The following is a 21,224-nucleotide window of genomic DNA, read 5'->3' on the forward strand; positions in this document are numbered from 1 at the left end:
TACATACTACCTCAATTTGGCCGACCAACCAGTGCTCCCGCACATTGGCTAACCGGGCTATCTGCATTGTGTCCCGCCACCCACCACCCGCCAACCCCTCTTTTACGCTACTGCTACTCTCTGTTCATCATATGTATAGTCACTTTAACCATATCTACATGTACATACTACATCAATCAGCCTGACTAACCGGTGTCTGTATGTAGCCTCGCTACTTTTATAGCCTCGCTACTGTATATAGCCTGTCTTTTTACATTTTTTTTACATTTTAGTCATTTAGCAGACGCTCTTATCCAGAGCGACTTACAGTAGAGTGCAGACATTTTATAACATTTATTTTAATTTTATATTTTTTATTTTTTTACTGTTGTTTTATTTCTTTACTTACCTATTGTTCACCTAATACCTTTTTTGCACTATTGGTTAGAGCCTGTAAGTAAGCATTTCACTGTAAGGTCTACACCTGTTGTATTCGGCGCACGTCACAAATAAACTTTGATTTGATTTGTTTGTACAGATGAACGTGGTACCTTCAGGCGTTTGGAAATTGCTCCCAAGGATGAACCAGATTTGTGGAGGTCTACAATTTTTTTCTGAGGTCTTGGCTGATTTTCTTTTGATTTTCCCATGATGTCAAACAAAGAGGCACTGAGTTTGAAGGTAGGCCTTGAATTACATCCACAGGTACACCTCCAATTGACTCAAATGATGTCAATTAGCCTATCAGAAGCTTCTAAAGCCATGACATAATTTTCTGGAATTTTCCAGGCTATTTTAAGATACAGTCAACTTAGTGTATTGTAAACTTCTGACCCACTGGAATTGAGATAAGTGAATAATAAGTGAAATAATCTGTCTGTAAACAATTGTTGGAAAAATGACTTGTGTCATGCACAAAGTAGATGTCCAAACCGACTTGCCAAAACTAAAGTTTGTGGAGTGGTTGAAAAACTAGTTTTAATGACTCCGACCTAAGTGTATGTAAACTTTCAACTTCAACTGTATGTATCCAAACAAAAACTCAGACTCTATTTGTTCTCACTTTTGAACATGTAGCGCTGTGCACAGTTTTATTTTAGATTGAGTTGTTTGCCCTTTGAATCTAGCGACATCTCTGATTGTGGTCATTGACTTTCTTGTAAAACTGTATGCAGGAAAATGAGTACACCACAAAGAGCAAAAAAAAGTGTCCAAATATTGTACTGTAGCTAAAGGAGAAAGAGAGGATATAATGGACCATTGTATTGATTGGGTTAAAGCTTGAGGGGAAAAGTAAATGTAAGAATCTTGGATGCCCCAAGTAGCATAAACCAACCACAACTGTCACCTGACCTAAACATGTATTATCAGGCAGTCTGTGCTTGTACTGTATGTGAGTGTGTCTGTCCATACAGTCTGTCTGTGGCCTAGGTCAGTGGTTCCCAATCTGTAGGGTGCAGGGGGGGGGGGGGGGGGGGGCTGGGGGTCCAGCTTTCAACTTACTCTTGAAAGTTGTAATAGTAGAATGCACAAGGTAACATCTCGAAATTGGGTAGTGCAAAATCAATTTTCCACGTCATGTCTGTCATTGCTATTTATAACTTGTTCAGAAATGTCCAGATCAACTAGTTCATGCTCAGCTAAAGTGTTTTAGCTAGGTTTCTTAGCCAGAGATTCTGTTGGAATGTTTGCGTCACTCAAATGTCACATGAATACACATTAGACATGGCAAAAATCTATAGAATTGCAAGAAAATTGCTTTAAAAAATACTACATTTTCTCTTCACCCCATGACAAATGGGTTAACATTGCAGGAAATAAGCTTTAAACCTGCTAAATGTTCTCTACACCAAACAAAAGAGGTGTGTGTCATGAACAGTGTTTCCGTGGCCCATAGAAAATAGTGTGGTGGGAGCGCGTGCAGAGCGGGATGTTCCCCAATGCTGGAAGGAGGGCCTGAGTGAAAAGGTTTGGGAACCCCTGGCCTAGGTTATGTGCCTTGATGTCTATCGTGCCATCGTGTTTCCTTAAGATTTAGAGGAAGAGGCACAAACTGAAACTCAAGTGACGTGCATACAGCCACAAGCTATGCCTAGTTGGAAAATGTCTCAGCAGTTCAACATGAGAAAGTGTTTTGGTCATATTATATCCTGACAAATTATATATTTACATGAAATAAACTTGAAATAATATCTGACTTGCCTGAATGCTGCATCTTTGCAAGATTCACACACACATGCAAATATATAAAAATGGAAATGACAAAACAATAAAGAATCAGATGTTCTACTAACCGAGGGGGAATGAGATCCGTGGAGGCTCCAACCCTAGTGAAGGGGTCAGGAGAAGCCCCAGTAGAGCAGAGAGATACCAGGCCAGGCTCCCATGTGCCATGACGGGGGTGCTCCTCTCAACAGATGGAGATTGAGGCGGAGGATGTGGAAGGATCTGTTGTTGAAGAGGACTTCCTCATAAGAGCACAGTGTGCGTATTAAACGTGTGTGAGTCTGACTGTGCTGAGAGCTTTGTTACACACTTGTGAAAAAGGTGTTGCAATGCTGTGGCCTGCATCGTATTTCTTCCTCTCGTCATCACCCTTACTTGGGTCGATCCACAAAAAGAGTGCCTTTTGCGCCTCTTTGATATTTTAAGTAGAAATTGTGCACCAATATTGAATTTTAAAAGACTGTTATAATAAATAAAGTGCCCCGTTAATATAGACAATATGGAGAATTCAATAAATCTGATCTTTTTATATGAATAAAGACTTGCAACCTTTAACCTAGTCAATTTCCGCAGCCCCGTGGAAATCAAATTAGCATAATATCCCTTATGGTCCAACTGCGACTTCATCTCTCAGAGCAGTCATCCCTCAGGGTCTATGCTGCCACCTACTGATATGTCATCTCTCAGTGCAGTCCACCTCTCAAGAAAAGTAGGGGTGTCGAAAGGAGTGGGCGTTTCGAAATGAACCATATAAGGAGAAGTGGGGCTTTTGAAAAGAGTCTTACATGCTGACCACACCGCCCGCATTATGTGCAGGAAGGAGCTTTGCAAAATAAATAAATCATTTCATCCAAACTACTTGCGCGCTTGGTTCTACTTTTGACGTGCTGCAACTCTCCCATCTCCTCATTGGTTTTTAGGAGCACATACCCACGTGGGTGAATGAAAGATGAACTGAGGTCCACACTCCAGTTCAGTTGGTGGTGGTAATGCACCTTAAAGTTGGTTGCCAGATGACATATAACACAGAAGAAGAAGAAGCCTGAAGGAGGAGAGATGACTAGAAACTAACTAGGTTTCCCCTTTTATCTGTGGATTAATTGTCGGAGTAGAGAACACACAATTTGTGTGACTCAAAGGGGTCAACATTTTACAAAGATCCAGAAAAAAGGACCTTGTGTATTTCAAGTAAAATAACAACCCAATGTTTATATCCCAGGACACATTAGCTGGCAATGTTTCGACCTGTCCACAAATGAATAGTTGGTTCAGAGTTCTTTTGATATTTCAACCTGCGTGTCCTGATCGCGTCAGGTGTGGATGGACAAAATCAACATTCGTGCGATTGCCCGGTCTAGTCAGCATGTTAACACTAGAAGTGATGGAATTCCATAACTACTAGAACCGCCATGACTTGATATTTCAATTATTATTTCAAATATTCAGTAATAAATAACAAATAACACACTGTAAAATGAATGCAGTTTTTAGCATTTACATTTATGAAAAAAAGTTAACGTTACGTACATGGCTATTGATAGGTAATGTTCAAAGACACAGCTCTCAGTGAGTGAAGACTTTTTTTTTTTTTGCATAACTGAAATTCCTTACTGTCATCTCTGCAGACCTTGACTAACGTCTGATAACCCAAACGACATCTTCAGTGGCACCTTTCGAAACCCCACTTCTCCTTATATGGTTCCTGTCGAAACGTCCACTTCTTTCGAAAACTCAAATTTTCCTGAGAGATGCATTGCACTGAGAGATGACATATCACAGTAGGTGGAAGCATACTGTAAAGACCCTGACGGATGACTGCTCTGAGAGATGATGTTGCAGCTGGACCCCTCTCCTAAAATCTGTCAATTTAAGCTAGAGAGCTGTTTTTTCTGTTGCATTGGATGCGTCTCAATCTATCGCAACTGCGAAAGGTGACAGAGCTAGAGCGGTGTTTGTCAGGCCATGAAACATCCCAAAAATCGGTCTTCACACAAAATCGTCTGTAGTGTCTGAACGGTTTGGCCTACTATGATCGCTCTATGGAAAGATGAGATTCTCACGATGGTGTTCTCCGCTTTGCTCTACAACCCCCACAAACATCTTGGGACTCGTCGGAAGTTGGTACAGCCAATCTGCCAACATCTTTCTGTAGCATCTGAACAGTTTGGGCTACACACTAATATAACCCCTCTGTGGAACGGTGAGAGTCTCAAACACTTTTGCTCCAGGATGCCCACATGCCTCACAAGACTCATCTGAAAGTTCCCCAGTACAAGTTGAAAAAGGAATGGAAGTACAGTATATACAAGTGCATTTGGAAAGTATTCAGACCTTTGACTTTTTCCACATTTTGTTATGTTACAGCCTTTTTCTAAATGGATTAAATAAAGTTTTTTCCTTCATCAATCTACACACAATACCACCTCCAATAATGACAAAGTAAAACCAGGTTTTTAGAAATTGTAGCTAATTTTATTAAAAACAAAAAACAGATACCTTATTTACATAAGACTTAAATTTAACTCAGGTGCATCCTGTTTGCCATTGAATCATCCTTGAAGAATGTTTCTTCTACAACTTGATAGAGTCGACGCTGTTGGTAAAAAGCTATTGTTGAGCATGATTTGGACAAGGCACACACCTGTCTATATAAGGTCCCCAGTTGACCGTGCATGTCAGAGCCAAAACCAAGCCATGAGGTCGAAGGAATGTCCGTAGAGCTCAGAGACAGATTGTGTCGAGGCACAAGATGCTGTGGAGGGGACAAATTTTCTGCAGCATTGAAGGTCGCCAAGACACACAGTAGCCTCCATCATTCTTAAGTTTTGGAACCAACCAAGACTCTTCATAGAGCTGGCCTCCCGGCAAACTGAGCTAAATGCAGGAGGGAGAAGGGCCTTGTCCAGGAGTGACAAAAACCAGATTGGTCACTTTACCAACGCTCCAGAGTTCCTCTGTCGAATGGCATACACCTTCTAGAAGGACAACCATCGGTCTACAGCCCTCCATCACATCAGGGCCTATGGTAGATGCCAGACGAGGCCACTCCTACAGTAAAAAGGCACCTGACACGCCGCTTGGGAGTTTGCCAAAAGGCCCTAAAAGATTCTCAAGACCATGAGAACAAAATTGGTTCTGATGAAACCAAGATTGAACTCTTGGCCTGAATTGCCAAGTGTCACGTCTGGAGAAACCTGCCACCCATCGCTACGGGTGAAGCATGGTGGTGGCAGCATCAATGCTGTGTGCGATGTTTTTCAGCGCAGGGACTGGGAGACTAGTCAAAATTGAGGTAAAGGTGACTAGTCTCAGAGAGTCTCGAGATCCTTAATGAAACATGCTCTAGAGTGCTCAGGACCTCAGTACTCGAGTAAAGGGTCTGAATACATCAATAAGTTGTTCATTCTTTTTTGTGATACTTCAAGGAGTTTAAAATTCAAAATCAATATCTAAAGGATCCTTGGTATGACTTCCTTAAACAAATTGTCAATATTAGCTTAGTAGACCCCCCCCCCTCCTCCTGGCTAGACAGGGCTTAGTCTGTAGAGGGCTTTAATAGTCAAATCATAGCATAAAAATGTGAGCTGGTTCTACTCTTTTTGGACATTTCTGGTGTTTTGTGGTGGGTGGAAAAACAAAAGTCAACCGCCAGGCTACTTGCTAAGAGCCTTGGGCCAGTAACCAAAAGGCTGCTGGTTTGAATCCCCGAGCCAACTAGGTGAACAATCGGTAATGGTGTCCTTGAGCAAGGCACATAACCCTAATTGCTCCTGTAAGTCGCTCTGGTAAATGACGTAAACGAAAACGGAGCGGGTCAATTGGTTAGGAGCATGTCATCCTCTTCGGCACCATCTTAACATGTGCTCTTTATGACACAATGTAAAATTAGGTGAAATCATTTTTTGACAAAATTACACTAATGACCCACTTGTGGTTACTGTCAATGTCATTGGGAAGTAGGACGGGGTACAGGGGACGGATGGAGTAGGCTGAAATGTGGACCAAGACAACCAATCACCTCACCTCTGTGGGAGGAAATGCATTGGGCAGAGGTTGGCAGACCTATATTTTCTAAATAAGATTGTCAAAATATTCCTGCATTAACACTAGAAGCACAGAGGCAGTCATTTTAACTGTTTATTCATTTAAAATGTAAATATCTCTGCCATTTTTAAGGTAAGTCCCCCCCTCTGTCTTTGACTATTCCTAAATAAGTAGTTCACACGTTGTTAGCATTTCGATATCATGAACAGAATGTGTTATAAGCAGTTTAAAGAGGAAAAACTAATTTCCGTATTCTAACGTTACCCAAGGCCTTCATAAACACAAATTCGAATTTTTCCGATAGCATATATTTATTACACTGCAGTCAAAATGACCGCTCATTGGCTCAAAGTGGGGTCCCTCGAGGCCTGGTTTTTCTAGTGTTAAGGACACAAGCATAGGTTTTGAACAACACACTTTCTACAACTGTGTGCAAGGAAGGGTGAATGGTGCGTAGTGCAGTCTTGACATTTCATCTAAACCTACACTTATGGATCCAAAAGGGTTGACACGAGCAACAACAGAGATGAAGAATACTGTAGGCAAGCATTTCAATGTATTAGATCAAATTGGCATGCAAGCTATTATCCTCATCATCATCCAGTGAACCCCTTCCTCCTTCCCAAGCACCCTGTCTTGTTTCAACTTAGTTGCACACCCAGTGCTGTGATATCCCTGTGTGGAAGGGTAAGTCAGCACAAAAGGTTAATACAAAAGAGSAACATTAAGCAGCCAACAAACCCAGTCACTTTTCCACAGTCTGTTTTATTTCCCTCAGCAGCAGTGAACGTCTCAATTGAGATAGTAGGAAAACTGCAGACAGAGGTCAAAGTAGAACAGTCTCCTGAAAAGACAATCCCATAATTGCATTGAGCAAAATTCGTAACAATTCATGTTACATCTGAGTGTTCTCATACTGATAATCAGACGTATTAGACATGTAAGACATATGAATAGAACCAAAGGGAGAGTGTGTTCAGAACATTGGAACAGATCATTGTCAGTAGAAGGTCAAAAAAGGACATTTACAAATTCTAAATCAAATGGACCGACGGAAGGCATAATCACATGTGCATGCCTGCGCAATTTAGAGGTTTTCATAATCAACCTTGACAACTTTAGTAATTCATCAAAAATAATTAACAGTCAAATGATCTGAAATACTTGTAATGTACACTGCTCAAAAAAATAAAGGGAACACTTAAACAACACAATGTAACTCCAAGTCAATCACACTTCTGTGAAATCAAACTGTCCACTTAGGAAGCAACACTGATTGACAATAAATTTCACATGCTGTTGTGCAAATGGAATAGACAACAGGTGGAAATTATAGGCAATTAGCAAGACACCCCCAATAAAGGAGTGGTTCTGCAGGTGGTGACCACAGACCACTTCTCAGTTCCTAAGCCTTCCTGGCTGATGTTTTGGTCACTTTTGAATGCTGGCGGTGCTTTCACTCTAGTGGTAGCATGAGACGAGTCTACAACCGACACAAGTGGCTCAGGTAGTGCAGCTCATCCAGGATGGCACATCAATGCGAGCTGTGGCAAGAAGGTTTGCTGTGTCTGTCCGCGTAGTGTCCAGAGCATGGAGGCGCTACCAGGAGACAGGCCAGTACATCAGGAGACGTGGAGGAGGCCGTAGGAGGGCAACAACCCAGCAGCAGGACCGCTACTCCGCCTTTGTGCAAGGAGGAGCAGGAGGAGCACTGCCGAAGCCCTGCAAAATGACCTCCAGCAGGCCCACAAATGTGCAGTGGTCTGCTCAAACGGTCAGAAACAAACTCCATGAGGGTGGTAGGAGGGCCCGACGTCCACAGGTGGGGGTTGTGCTTACAGCCCAACACCGTGCAGGACGTTTGGCATTTGCCAGAGAACACCAGGTTGGCAAATTCGCCACTGGCGCCCTGTGCTCTTCACAGATGAAAGCAGGTTCACACTGAGCACATGTGACAAGCGTGACAGTCTGGAGACGCCGTGGAGAACGTTCTGCTGCCTGCAACATCCTCCAGCATGACCGGTTTGGCGGTGGGTCAGTCATGGTGTGGGGTGGCATTTCTTTGGGGGGCCGCACAGCCCTCAATGGGCTCGCCAGAAGTAGCCTGACTGCCATTAGGTACCGAGATGAGATCCTCAGACCACTTGTGAGACCATATGCTGGTGCGGTTGGCCCTGGGTTCCTCCTAATGCAAGACAATGCTAGACCTCATGTGGCTGGAGTGTGTCAGCAGTTCCTGCAAGAGTAAGGCATTGATGCTATGGACTGGCCCGCCCGTTCCCCAGACCTGAATCCAATTGAGCACATCTGGGACATCATGTCTCGCTCCATCCACCAACGCCACGTTGCACCACAGACTGTCCAGGAGTTGGCGGATGCTTTAGTCCAGGTCTGGGAGGAGATCCCTCAGGAGACCATCCGCCACCTCATCAGGAGCATGCCCAGGCGTTGTAGGGAGGTCATACAGGCACGTGGAGGCCACACACACTACTGAGCCTCATTTTGACTTGTTTTAAAGGACATTACATCAAAGTTGGATCAGCCTGTAGTGTGGTTTTCCACTTTAATTTTGAGTGTGACTCCAAATCCAGACCTCCATGGGTTGATAAATTTGATTTCCATTGATAATTTTTGTGTGATTTTGTTGTCAGCACATTCAACTATGTAAAGAAAAAAGTATTTAATAAGAATACTTCATTCATTCAGATCTAGGATGTGTTATTTTAGTGTTCCCTTTATTTTTTTGAGCAGTGTATATTGCATACCAGTACTCATTTATCCAAATGACCAAGAAGTATTGGAAGATTTCAAATCAGGATGAAGAGTATCAGTTACCAATTTCAATTATCATACCTGCTAGCCGTTCTCTTTGACTAAATAAGCCATCATTGATACACAAAAACATCTATTTGCTGTATAAACACAGTTAGCCATGTTGCCGTTGGGGTGCTTTCAAATTCAACCACTTGGTCTTCATAAGAGTATGTTATTAACTTAAAACTCATAAGGCTTGGAATTCATCACTTTAACCAATATTAAATAGAAGACAAACATATACGTTTTGACATAGAAAACAACAATCATTCACTAGAAATGAAATATACTTTCATGACATGCAGGCAAAAGCAATACTGTTGCCTGTCGACGTACAGCCCCTGTACAGGTGGCCCACCACTTCAGGAGTAGTAATACTTATATTGTGGTTTATTTCAGACCATCATAACACTTTATATTAAGTTGCCCTTATACCATGTAGTTACTCAAACTGCAGAGAAGGAACATAACAATGCTTGAATTGCACTAAAAGGATAAGTGACAAAAAATGTTTGACATTAATTACCAATCTAGTTACATGAAATAAGACAGAGAAAATGATATTTGGTGTAACTACATGGCATTGCTGTGACTTAATGTAAAGTGTGAGCCTATAGTTTTTTTCGTACATTCAGTCTGTGCGTTTCCCCAGTTTAAGAAGTGAATCCCATGGCTTGGTTTTAATTCACCTGAATATGTAAAGACATTCTAGGAGTGTACTTAACTCATTTCGGCCAAAACTGGTGCGGCACAACTGATCACCAAAGGTACAAAAAAGGCAACCGATCTGTCAGAACGTAGGTCAGTCTTCGAGAAGTGGCCTCGCGTTTCACAAAGTTCAATCTACTTCCCCCCTCACTTCTCCAGAGATCCATCTCTTCGGCTTTTAAATAGTCGTTATTGTAGAATTAAAACTAGTAGGCAAGTTCCAATTCTATGGTATTTACAGTTGTACAGCTCTGCAATCAAGAACTAAAGTTTCTGTGACACTATTCTCATTTCATCTCAAGGGTTAGTCAGAGGGTTGCATGCAAGGTCCTCCCCCTCAATGACACCATTGTGATGGAGATCAAAGAAATCATTGCGGTGAATGAAAGTGTTGATATGCTTCTTTATTCCAGAAAGAGACCAAGAGGTGGTCAGGACTTGTTTCCTGAGGCCTGCATTAGCCAAGTCACTTAAAATAAAATACTGAAAAATGGTGGCCACAGTCAGATTGGGAGGATGACTTGGGCTTCAACCTATAATTTGAAGAGTAATAAGCTATTCTGAAGCATCACAGAGCATATTCAAATGTGCTAGTGCCATAAAACCAGTACTGGGCCTACCTTTAATCTTCATTGAGCTTATCCTCTGTGTAGACATCCGTTTTTGTAATTGTCAGTTAATGTCAAAAGCCAGACAGTTTTCAGGAAGTGTTACATCTTTGACGGATACTTAACTACATCCATTCAGTTTCTCAATGGCCAACGGATCAACCCGACTGAACATTCCAGACTTTCTCTGCTTTGCTCGGAGTCCCAGTCTGTCCCAACATGGCAGGTAACCAACCAAGGAACCTGTCAGTCTCTCAGTAGGAAGACAACAGGAAATAGTTAAGGGGGGCAGGGAGAGTGAAACGCAGCCTTCGTTTGGAGACTTCTGGGTTCTGAGCCGTCCTATAAGGGTCTCCATAATAAAACTCCTGGCTGAATCAGTGCAATTTGTGCTGTCCGGTTTAAGAGAATCCTAGTGGTTTTGTGGGTCTTTGGTGGTTAAATCGGAGGTGTCGAGTTAGGTTTTCTGGGTTGTGACGTCCGTACTGGAGGTAAAGGGGCACGTCTATGTGAGAGAGAGAGGGATATAGAAAGATAGAAAAGAAGGTCACCTCCAGCTTTTGTTACAATACTGTACAACACCAACTGTATGTCTCTATCTGCCCATTCATCTGACATCTATACATTCATCAACTTAGCCGAACAATACAGCCACTGAAGTACCTGGAAGGGATGGCTGCAACAGGAGGAACTGAAGTTATACTCGCTCCATGTTGCACGGGGGCACCAGATGCAGTGTACCCAGGATGGGTGGGATGTGACGGGGGGTCCGAAGGCAAGGACTTCCTGGAGGCTGGTGTTTTTTTGGGTGGTACAAGGGCCTGAAGAAAATACAATAGAAACATATAATACAATCCAGGTGTGACACAGGATGATTTTTGTTGATTATAGCCGTCTCGTCACATAGAGTTTAGGTAACAGAGACAAGACAATTGAAGATTGAGGGCTCTAGACCAACTTCATTCCTTGGGGGCCTGATTACTGTCACTTTTGCCCCAGCCACAGCTAACATACGACTCCAATGATCAACTAATGATCTTCAGTTTAAAAACGCAATTAGTTTAAATCAGCGGTGTTTGCTAGGGATGAGGAACTAGTGTGACCACTATGGCCGCCGAGGACTGGAGTTGCCCATCCCTGCTCTAGACCAAAAGTAGATTTAATTGATTAACTTTTGGTTTAGTTAACTGTTCTGCCAATAGTACTAGAAATAATTTATGAGACTTGCTGATATTGATGTGTTGAAGGTTGCCTGATTGTACATGGACGATGCAAACTACACTCACCGGCCAGTTTATTAGGTACACACATCTAGTAGAGGGTCGGACCCCCCTTTGCCTCCAGAAGAACCTGAATTATTCTGGGCATTCCACAAGGTGTCAGAAACGTTCCACAAGGAGGTTGGTCCATACTGACGCGATGGCATCATGCAGTTGCTGYTTATTGGACGGTGGTATATTCATGCTGCGAACAGCCTGTTCCATCTCATCCCGAAAATGCACTATTGGGTTAAGGTCTGGGACTGCGTAGGTCACGCCAGGCAATGTTTTTTCACTCCTTGATTGTCCAGTGTTGATGATAGCGTGCCCACTGGAGCCGCTTCTTGCTATTTTTAGCTGATAGGAGTAGAACCCAGTGTGGTCGTCTGCTGCAATAGCCCATCCGTGACAAGGACCGACGAGTTTTGCATTCTGAGATGTTATTCTACACACCACTGTTGTACTGCGCCATTTGTCTGTTTGTGGCCCACCTGTTAGCTTACACGATTCTTGCCACTCTCCTTCGACCTCTCTCATCAACAAGCTTTTTTTGCCCACATGACTGCCGCAGACTGGATGTTTTGTTTGTCACAACATTTTCAGTAAACCCTAGACACTCGTGTGAAAAGCCCAGGAAGGCGTCCGTTTCTAAGATACTGGATCCGGTGCGCCTGGCACCGACGATCACACCACRCTCAAAGTTGCTTAGGCCACTTATTTTGTCCATTCTAACCTTCAATCAAACAGTAACTGAATGTCTCGATGCCTGTTTTATATGGAAAGCCACGGCCACGCTGTCTGTAGAAGCGATCCCTTTTCGTGAACGGGGTGCTGTACCAGTGAGTGTATTTACACTACACCAATATATTAAGCATGGTTTAATATGCAAATTAAGTATCAACACCAATAAAATGCAGTTAAAAATGCAAATTTCACCTAAATATTTTTTTCTTTTCAAATAGTTACTAACATTGCCATTAGCTATAGCCATAGATTAGCTATGCATTCTTTTGTAACCAACTTTTTAGAGCCACTTCCACTTCTGTCTAAGGGAGTGAATATGAAGTACTTTTTTATCTGCATTTGCACATAACTGTAAATTCAGCAATAAAATACAATTCTGAACTAAGCTTGATTAGTGTGATTAGATTCATTGTCTCAAATAATTAAATCCATCGAATCAACCAATCAACTACAGACTCATCAATTAACCACACAATCAACCATTAAATCCCTCCACAATCAATTAACCAACCCACCCCACTTATCACATRAATCAACCAATCAGACCCAATGCCCACATGCAGCCATGTCTACATGCTACTCTGGTACCTGGCTGCCTGTTAGCACAGGGTCAGGGGGTAGAGGCTTGGTGGGAGGAGCCGGCCGACTCAACGATGGCTAGAATAACGGACGGAAAACAGAAGGAATAGATGGAGAGAATGAGAGAGAGGGGTGAAGAGACCAACCAAAGGAAAGGGACTATTCAGCTATTCTAACTGAATGAGACTCCAGAGTAGTCACAATACTCAAACATTCGCTTTTTGTATGATAAAAACAACAAACGTCAGATGAATTCTCATGCAATGAGATGTCAAAGACACAAATAATTTCTATTAGCAAACCACAGAGATGAGACAGCTACCTCTATTCATTCGCCATCATGCTCAGTTCCATGCAGGTAACAAATGCACTCTAAAGTAATGGAATAGTATCCATTACGTTACTATTGACAAGACAGATTCCAATCATGGAAGTAGATGATAAGAGGGAAAGATGATCGACACCAGTGCTACTCAATGCCATACAGATGAGATGAATTTACCCACACTGACCAAACGTTAGAAATCAGAAACTTGACCAATGACTATAAGATACTTTTTGAGGAAGAGTGGTAGGGAATATACACTGAGTGTACAAAACATTAGGAACACCTGCTCTTTCCATGACAGATTGACCAGGTGCATCTAGGTGAAAACTATGATCCCTTATTGATGTCACCTGTTAAATCCACATACAGTAGATGAAGGGGAGGCGACAGGTTAAAGAAGGATTTTTAAGCCTTGGGACATGAACTGTGTATGTGTGTCATTCAGAGGGTGAATGGGAAAGACAAAATATTTAAGTGCCTTTGAACAGGGTAGTAGGTGCCAGGCACACCAGTTTGAGTGGGTCGATAACTGCAACACTGCTGAGTTTTTCACGCTCAACAGTTTCCTGAGAGTATGAAGAATGGTCCACCACCCACTCAAGCCAACTTGACACAACTGCGGGAAGCATTGGAGTCAACATTGGTCAGCATCCCTGTGGAACACTTTCAACACCTTGGAGAGTCTATGCCCCGACGATTCAAGGCTGTTCTGAGGGCAAAAAGGGTTGCAACTCAAAATTAGGAAGTTGTTCCTAATGTTTTGTACACTCAGTGTACATTGATTCTAGAGCGTCAGCTAATTAACTATGTAGCTCAAGATTTGAATGTTATGTAATAATGCCTACCGTGTTTTGTAGGCATCATCACAGAAGATTCGACACACAATTTACAAAAGTGATTGTAAATAAAGAGATTAACAACTCTGGTGTGTGGAGCCACGGTTTTTGTCAACTAGTTCAATCATTGTGTCTCAGCACATAGGCTACTCTTCCAGATCTAAGCTGGGGATAGAGTTCGCTCATGTGGAGGGTTCTTTTGCTAAGTGACAGATTTACACATCTAAACAGGAGAGTTAATCTTGTCCAAATTAAACCCCTGTTAAGAATTAGACACTGCGGCTACTGTTGGCGCTTACTAGGAGGAACATGCTCCCCCCCATGCCAGTAAGTAATGCTAAGTAATCAAAGTAATGCTGTGGTTGGTTTTCAACATCAATTTTTAAGTCACCCTGTACATGCAGGTTTCCATTCAGACTGACATGTCATATCCTCATAGAATATATTTTTTTTAATGTTGTTTTTTTTACCCCAATTTCGTGATATCCAATTGGTAGTTACAGTCTTGTCCCATTGCTGCAACTCCCGTACGGACTCGGGAGAGGCGAAGGTCGAGAGCCATGCGTCCTCCGAAACACTACCCTGCCAAGCCGCACTGCTTCTTGACACACTGCTCCCTTAACTCGGAAGCCAGCCACACCAAATTTGTTGGAAAAAACACAGTACTGACGACTGAAGTCAGCGTGCCACAAGAGCATGATGGGACAAATAGATCCTGGCTGGCTAAACCCTCCCCTAACGATGCTGGGCCAATTGTTTTCCAACTCATGGGTCTCCCGGTCGCGACCGGCTGCGACACAGCCTGGGATCAAACCCGGGTCTGTAGTGACGCCTCAAGCACTGCGTTGCAGTGCCTTAGACCGCTGCGCCACTCAGGAGGCCCCCTCATAGAATCATTTTAAAGAAACAGTGTGATGGCATGGCCCTCTAAACAGATACAAAAAGGGTGATTGCTTGAGAATCAATTTTGGAACCACAGCTCTGAACAAAAACAACTACAACTATTACTACATATGGACGAAGACCTCGTCATTAATGGCAACCTCTGACTGTACCTGGTTGTTAGGGGGGCTGGGGTCGGGGGGCAGGGGCTTGGTGGGGGCTGACCGTTTCCTTCTTATCTAATGATGAATATTTGGAAAAAGTAGAGGAACAAACACGACTTCGCTATAATACTGCAACTATTATAAAGACAGAATGTTAGTTCTATAAAACATGAGAATTCTTATAGATAAATAATGATAAGTTAGAGATTTCATCTCATTGCATTGCACACACAAGCATCTTTCAAGCTACCCATCACCTCACAGGCCTAGGCCAGGTTACCTGGGCTTGTTTTAAGACAGGGTCAGGAGGAAGTGGCTTAGTAGGCGGAGCAGGTCTGTCCTGAACCTGATAGGAGAAAACAGGAGGCAAAGGGTTTTGACAGCCAATGGAAACATGCATTGGGGGGTAAATTAGTTATTAGACTTATGCAGAACATATACAACTCAGATTGAGAAAATATGAATTGGTTTCTTGAACATATGCTGAACAAAAATATAAACACAACACGTAAAGTGTTGGTCCCATGTTTCATGAGCCGAAATAAAAGATCCCAGAAATATCCCATACACACAAAAAGCTTATTTCTCTAAAATGTTAAAATGATTTCCTTATATGAACTGTAACTCAGTAAAATCTTTGAAACTGTTGCATGTTGTGTTTATATTTTTGTTCAGTGTAGTTACTGTAGACCTTGTTAATGTGTTAGATGCTTTTTAAMATTTTCTTTATGCTCCCCTTATTCAGGCAAATCTTACATAGCTCCCCACATGAAACAAATACAATAGTATACAGTGCCTTCGGAAAGTATTCAGACCCATTGACTTTTTCCACATTTTGTTACGTTACAGCCTTATTCTACAGTGGATTAAATTAAAATAAATCCTCAGCAATCTACACACAATAGCCCACAGTGACAAAGCATCAAGAATGGTCCATCATCCAAAGGATATCAAGCCAACTTGACAACTATGGGAAGCATTGGAGCCAACAAAAATGCAAAACAGAAATACCTAATTTACATAATTATTCAGACCCATTGCCATGAGACTCGAAATTGAGCTCGAGTGCATCCTGTTTCCATTGATCATCCTTGAGATGTTTCTACAACTTGATTGGAGTCCACCTGTGGTAAATTCAATTGATTGGACATGATTTGGAAAGGCACACACCTSTCTATATAAGGTCCCACAGTTGACCGGGCATGTCAGTGCAAAAACCAAGCCATGAGGTCGAAGGAATTGTCCGTAGAGCTCCGAGACAGGATTGTGTCGAGGCACAGATCTGTGGAAGGGTACCAAAACATTCTGCAGCATTGAAGGTCCCCAAGAACACAGTGGCCTCCATCATCCTTAAATGGAAGAAGTTTGGAACCACCAAGACTCTTCCTTGAGCTGGCCGCCCGGCCAAACTGCGCAATCGGGGGAGAAGGGTCTTGGTCAGGGAGGTGACCAAAAACCCGATGGTCACTCTGACAGCGCTCCAGAGTTCCTCTGTCGATATGAAAGAACCTTCTAGAAGGACAACCATTTATACAGCCCTCCACCAATCAGGCCTTTATGGTAGAGTGGCCAGACGGAAGTCACTCCTCAGTAAAAAGGCACATGACAGCCAGCTTGGAGTTCGCCAAAAGGCACCTAAAGGATTCTGAGATCATGAGAAACAAATTGGTCTGATGAAACCAAGATTGAACTCTTTGGCCTGAATGCAAAGTGTCACGTCTGGAGGAAACCTGGCATCATCCCTACGRTGAAGCATGGTGGTGGCAGCATCATGCTGTGGGGATGTTTTTCAGTGGCAGAGACTGGGAGACTAGTCAGGATCGAGGCTAAGATGAAGGGAGCAAAGTACAGAGGGCCACCCGAGTGGTGCAATGGTCTAAGGCACTGCATCGCAGTTGCTARCTGTGCCACTAGAGATCCTGGTTCAAGTCCGGGTTAGGGGAGGGTTTGGCCGGCAGGGATATCCTTGTCCCTTTAGTGACGCCTGTGGCGGGCCGGGCGTATGGACGCTGACACGGTTTCAAGGTGTACAGTGTTTTCTCCAACACATTGGTGTGGCTGTCTTCCAGGTTAAGCTGGCAATGTGTCAAGAAGCAGTGCGGCTTGGTTGGGTCGTGTTCCCGAGGATGCATGGCTCTCGACCTTCGCCTCTCCAGAGTCCGTATGGGAGTTGTAGACAATGAGACAAGACTAACTACCAATTGGATACCACAAAATTGGTGAGATAAAAGTACAGAGATCCCTTGATGAAGTCCTGAGCGCTCTGAAGCAGGTTCTCAGACCGGGGGCGAAGGTTCACCTTCCAACAGGACAACGACCCTAAGCACACAGCCAAGACAATACAGGAGTGGCTTTGGGACAAGTCTCTGAAACACGACCCAACCAAAGAGTGGCCAAGCCAGAGCCTGGACTTGAACCCGATCGAACATCTCTGGAGAGACCAGAAAAAAGCTGTGCAGCAACGCTCCTCATCCAACCTGACAGAGCTTGTGAGGATCTGCAGAGAAGAATAGGAGAAACTCCCCAAATGCAGGTGTGCCAAKCTTGTAGCTTAAACAATTCCCAAAAAGTCTTGAGGCTGTAATCGTGCCAAAGGTGCTTCAACAAAGTACTGAGTAAAGGGTCTGAATACTTAAGTAAATATGATGTTTCAGTTTATTTTATAAATGAGCAAAAATGTCATTATGGGGTGTGTGTGTATGTGTGTAGATTGATGAGGGAAAGAAACAATTTCATACATTTTAGAATAAGGCTGTAACCTAACAAAATGTGGAAAAAGTCAAGGAGTCTGAATACTTTCTGAAGGCACTGTAAATACTGTAGTATTACTATATTTATATACTATTGTATTCACTGTAGTGTTTTTGTGGACATGACTGTAGTATTTACAATTTACTATAGTATAAATGCAGTAGTATTTCTATAGTTAGAACTTCCACTTCGGCGGTATCCAGATTGTCATACCGACCTTGTGCCATCCTGGGATATTCTGTAATACCGGCACTGAACAGAAGGGGTGCTATTTTCAAACTCCATTGAGCCTCTGTAATCCAAAGGTTAGCAATACTGATTTTGCAAGAAGCTAACCACTTAGCTAGATAATCAGCCAGCCAGATAATTCTACCCGCCGACTTAYAGCTGCACTAGGTTCAGACAGCATTCCTGTGTATATTAAGACACCACGGAGTCAGTGCAAGATATGGCTCAGAAAACGTACCTCAATCCAGGGATGAGAAATGCGTTGTACTCCGAATTGTCCCATTATCCCAACTGTTACACCGTGAAGACAATGGGACAATTAGGAGTACAATACATTTCTCATCCCTGGATTGAGGTACATTTTAATCTACACAGGAATGCTGTTTGACCCTAGTGCAGCTATAAGCAAGCGGCTTGGATCTGCTGGCTAATAGATAACTAGCTACTAAATTAGCAAACCAAATGCCCAACTACAGAGTTTTGAGCATATTTTAGACAGTTAACTTAATAGTTATAAGATATCTAGCTGTCAAACATTTAGTTATGAATTCCATACTGTAACTAGATCACCTGGCGTGTGCCGCGCAACAGTGTGTGACTCACAAGGTTCCAGTCTCTAGTCATTGTGTGCTTGTAAACAAACACAATGTGATTAGTGACTACCAGTAAACTTCATAATGAAAAATAATGTGACAGGTGAAATGARGAACGCAATCTTCTTTATCTCCTAACGTATTACACAAGTTGACTGCAGGTACCTTACTTACAAAATTAGCTACAAATATTCAAATGTATAAAAAAATTCAAATAAATAGTTTCAAAGATATTGACAGTATTGAAAAACCATCCTGTGGCTATTTCTAAATACCCCAGTATACGGTATACTGCCCAAGCCTAAAATACTATAGTATTTACTATAGTGTTTTAGTTTTATTATCTTTGACATAGAATTGGTGGCTTTGTCCTTGAGGAATCTTACTGGACAAATACTAAAACATTTCCATAACCTGTAGGTAGAAATTCTATAGTAACTACTACACATGATTAAGGTATACTACAGTGTGTAGTATAGTATTCTATAGTACACTACAGAATTATATAGTAAGCACTACACAATAGAGGGGAATACCAGTGTGTAGTACAGTATTCTACAGCATACTACAAAATTATATAGTAAACACTACACGATCGAGGGATACTACAGTGTGTAGCATAGTATTCAACAGTAGGGATTCATATTTTCCATACAAGTTTCAATACTGGGAATAATTCATATTTATACTGAACGTTCTGGTAAATAGCAAAAAAATCAGATGTGCCCATTTAAAGAGTTTAAAACCAAGATATGGTCACTATGCCAGGGTTCTCCACAAATAAGAGAGTAAAGATTTCAGAGAAAATTAAACTGATATTTAGTAATGATAGAGTAACTGTCTTTGATCGCCAATGACATTGTTGTGAATTGCGAAACAGGCCGTTCATAAATTCTGAGCCTTACGTTCCTCAATTAATTCAGCAAATTTCAGCGGAAAGCCATCTAGACACAGAGCGCGCCCAGAGTATAGAGTTCTTGAATCATTCAAACTTTGTAACGACAGTCAAACAAAAAAGTCAAATGACCAAAGTTGCTAAGCTTGCTAGATAACCTTCAACGAATGACAGAATGTCTCCTCTTTTTGGCAAAAATCGAGTTAATGATCATACGGATAGCAGATCAGCTCAAGAATAACAGGGAGATGAAGAGTGGAAATAGTTTAAATATCAAAGAGACAGCGCAGAGAAGATGTTATAGCGGTATTTTGACATGCATAGGCGAGAGACGTGCTTTGATAATACAACCTATGGATTACAGAATAAAGTTAGGAATGTTCATGCAAGACAGGAGTCAGGGTTTTGGATTAGAAAATAGCCTAGGCTTTAGGACAGGAGAATATATAATTTCCCCTCATCCCTACCCATAGACTTCATGCCTGTGACAGAGATGACTATGTAATAAATTGTGCATAGGCCTATTAAATTTGTGACTGTCTGATGAGTCACTGAAGAGTCAATGACAGCTCAAAGAGGCACATGTTTTATAGGCTATACTGTAGGGTTTTCCTGTAGGGTTCATTAACTGCATTCGGGTCGCGTGTGCATTCCAGCAGTGGCAATTACGAGTGTACTTTGAATTTATGGCAACTTTGTGTGAAGTAAATACGCTAGACTAAAGGCTACCATGCGACAACCTGTTTGGATAATGCGCTATTAAATATTTTGCTAATCTGATGCTGCGCATGTTGTGTATTTTGTGGAATTGCATTAGTGCCAACATTGGGGAGCATTTTTGTAATTTTCCAGGTGTTGTCATTTAATCTTTTCGGGAAATGTGTATTCATGGGTCAGTCAAGGGATCTCGATTACCCATGTTAATCCCTATTCTACAGTTTACTACAGAATTCTATAGTATGTACTATAGTATTCTATAGTAAACTGTAGTATTTTTTCATGTGGGTCAACTCAGAGAGATTGACGTCTGCTAAATGGCTAATATTATTACAACAAAGTCAGTGTTATCGATTCCATGTACCTGTAATAAGGGCACATAGGAACAGTGTAGGTGGGAAAACTATTTGAGTGACAGTCAGGGAAGGCCAGGCTGGGTCATCGTGGTACCTTTTCAGAAGGCAGCGACGGGGTCATTTGGATGTCACTCTGGCGGCTCCAGTGGTACCTCAGAGGTTGGACCTGTTCCCCGTTACGAGCATCCACTCGCTCGGTGGCCGGGGTCCTGGGAGACAGCACATATTAACACACTAACACATTACCATAAAGGTCATACCACAATTTCAATAATGGGGGTGCTGAAGCGTTACAAATAGTAAGCTGAGCACTGTCATAAGAGTTAAGAATTATGTTTCTCTATAACACTGGTCCAGCCCTCAAAGAATGGGTGTTTGATTACAATACACTGGTTAATATACATGATATTACAACCTTGGGGAATAATCAGTTCTGAAGAGTCAGAGGTGATTGCAGTGGTACAGTGTAAGTAGAAATGAGGTTGACAGAAGTAACACTCAAAATAAGCTTAT

The 21,224-nt window shown here is 42.2% G+C and overlaps 1 protein-coding gene across 2 annotated transcripts in view; it reads right to left on the reverse strand.

The window, feature by feature from the left end:
* Nucleotides 1-6,994: 6,994 nt before the first annotated feature.
* Nucleotides 6,995-21,224, reverse strand: part of adam15 (ADAM metallopeptidase domain 15) — a 29,290-nt gene continuing 15,060 nt past the window's right edge. The window contains exons 20-22 of one of the 2 annotated variants that reach the window (XM_023988907.3): nucleotides 20,806-20,920; nucleotides 11,043-11,200; nucleotides 6,995-10,884 (exon numbers count right to left, since the gene is read on the reverse strand). In XM_023988907.3, coding sequence (XP_023844675.3) covers nucleotides 10,818-10,884; nucleotides 11,043-11,200; nucleotides 20,806-20,920 — 340 coding nt within the window. In that variant the 3' untranslated portion in view covers nucleotides 6,995-10,817. Of the gene's footprint in view, nucleotides 10,885-11,042; nucleotides 11,201-15,353; nucleotides 15,518-20,805; nucleotides 20,921-21,224 lie in introns of those variants that run through there. The other variant, XM_070443950.1, reaches the window with a different exon arrangement.

This window comes from Salvelinus sp. IW2-2015, linkage group LG6.1, assembly GCF_002910315.2.
Source record: "Salvelinus sp. IW2-2015 linkage group LG6.1, ASM291031v2, whole genome shotgun sequence".
Taxonomy (NCBI): domain Eukaryota; kingdom Metazoa; phylum Chordata; class Actinopteri; order Salmoniformes; family Salmonidae; genus Salvelinus; species Salvelinus sp. IW2-2015.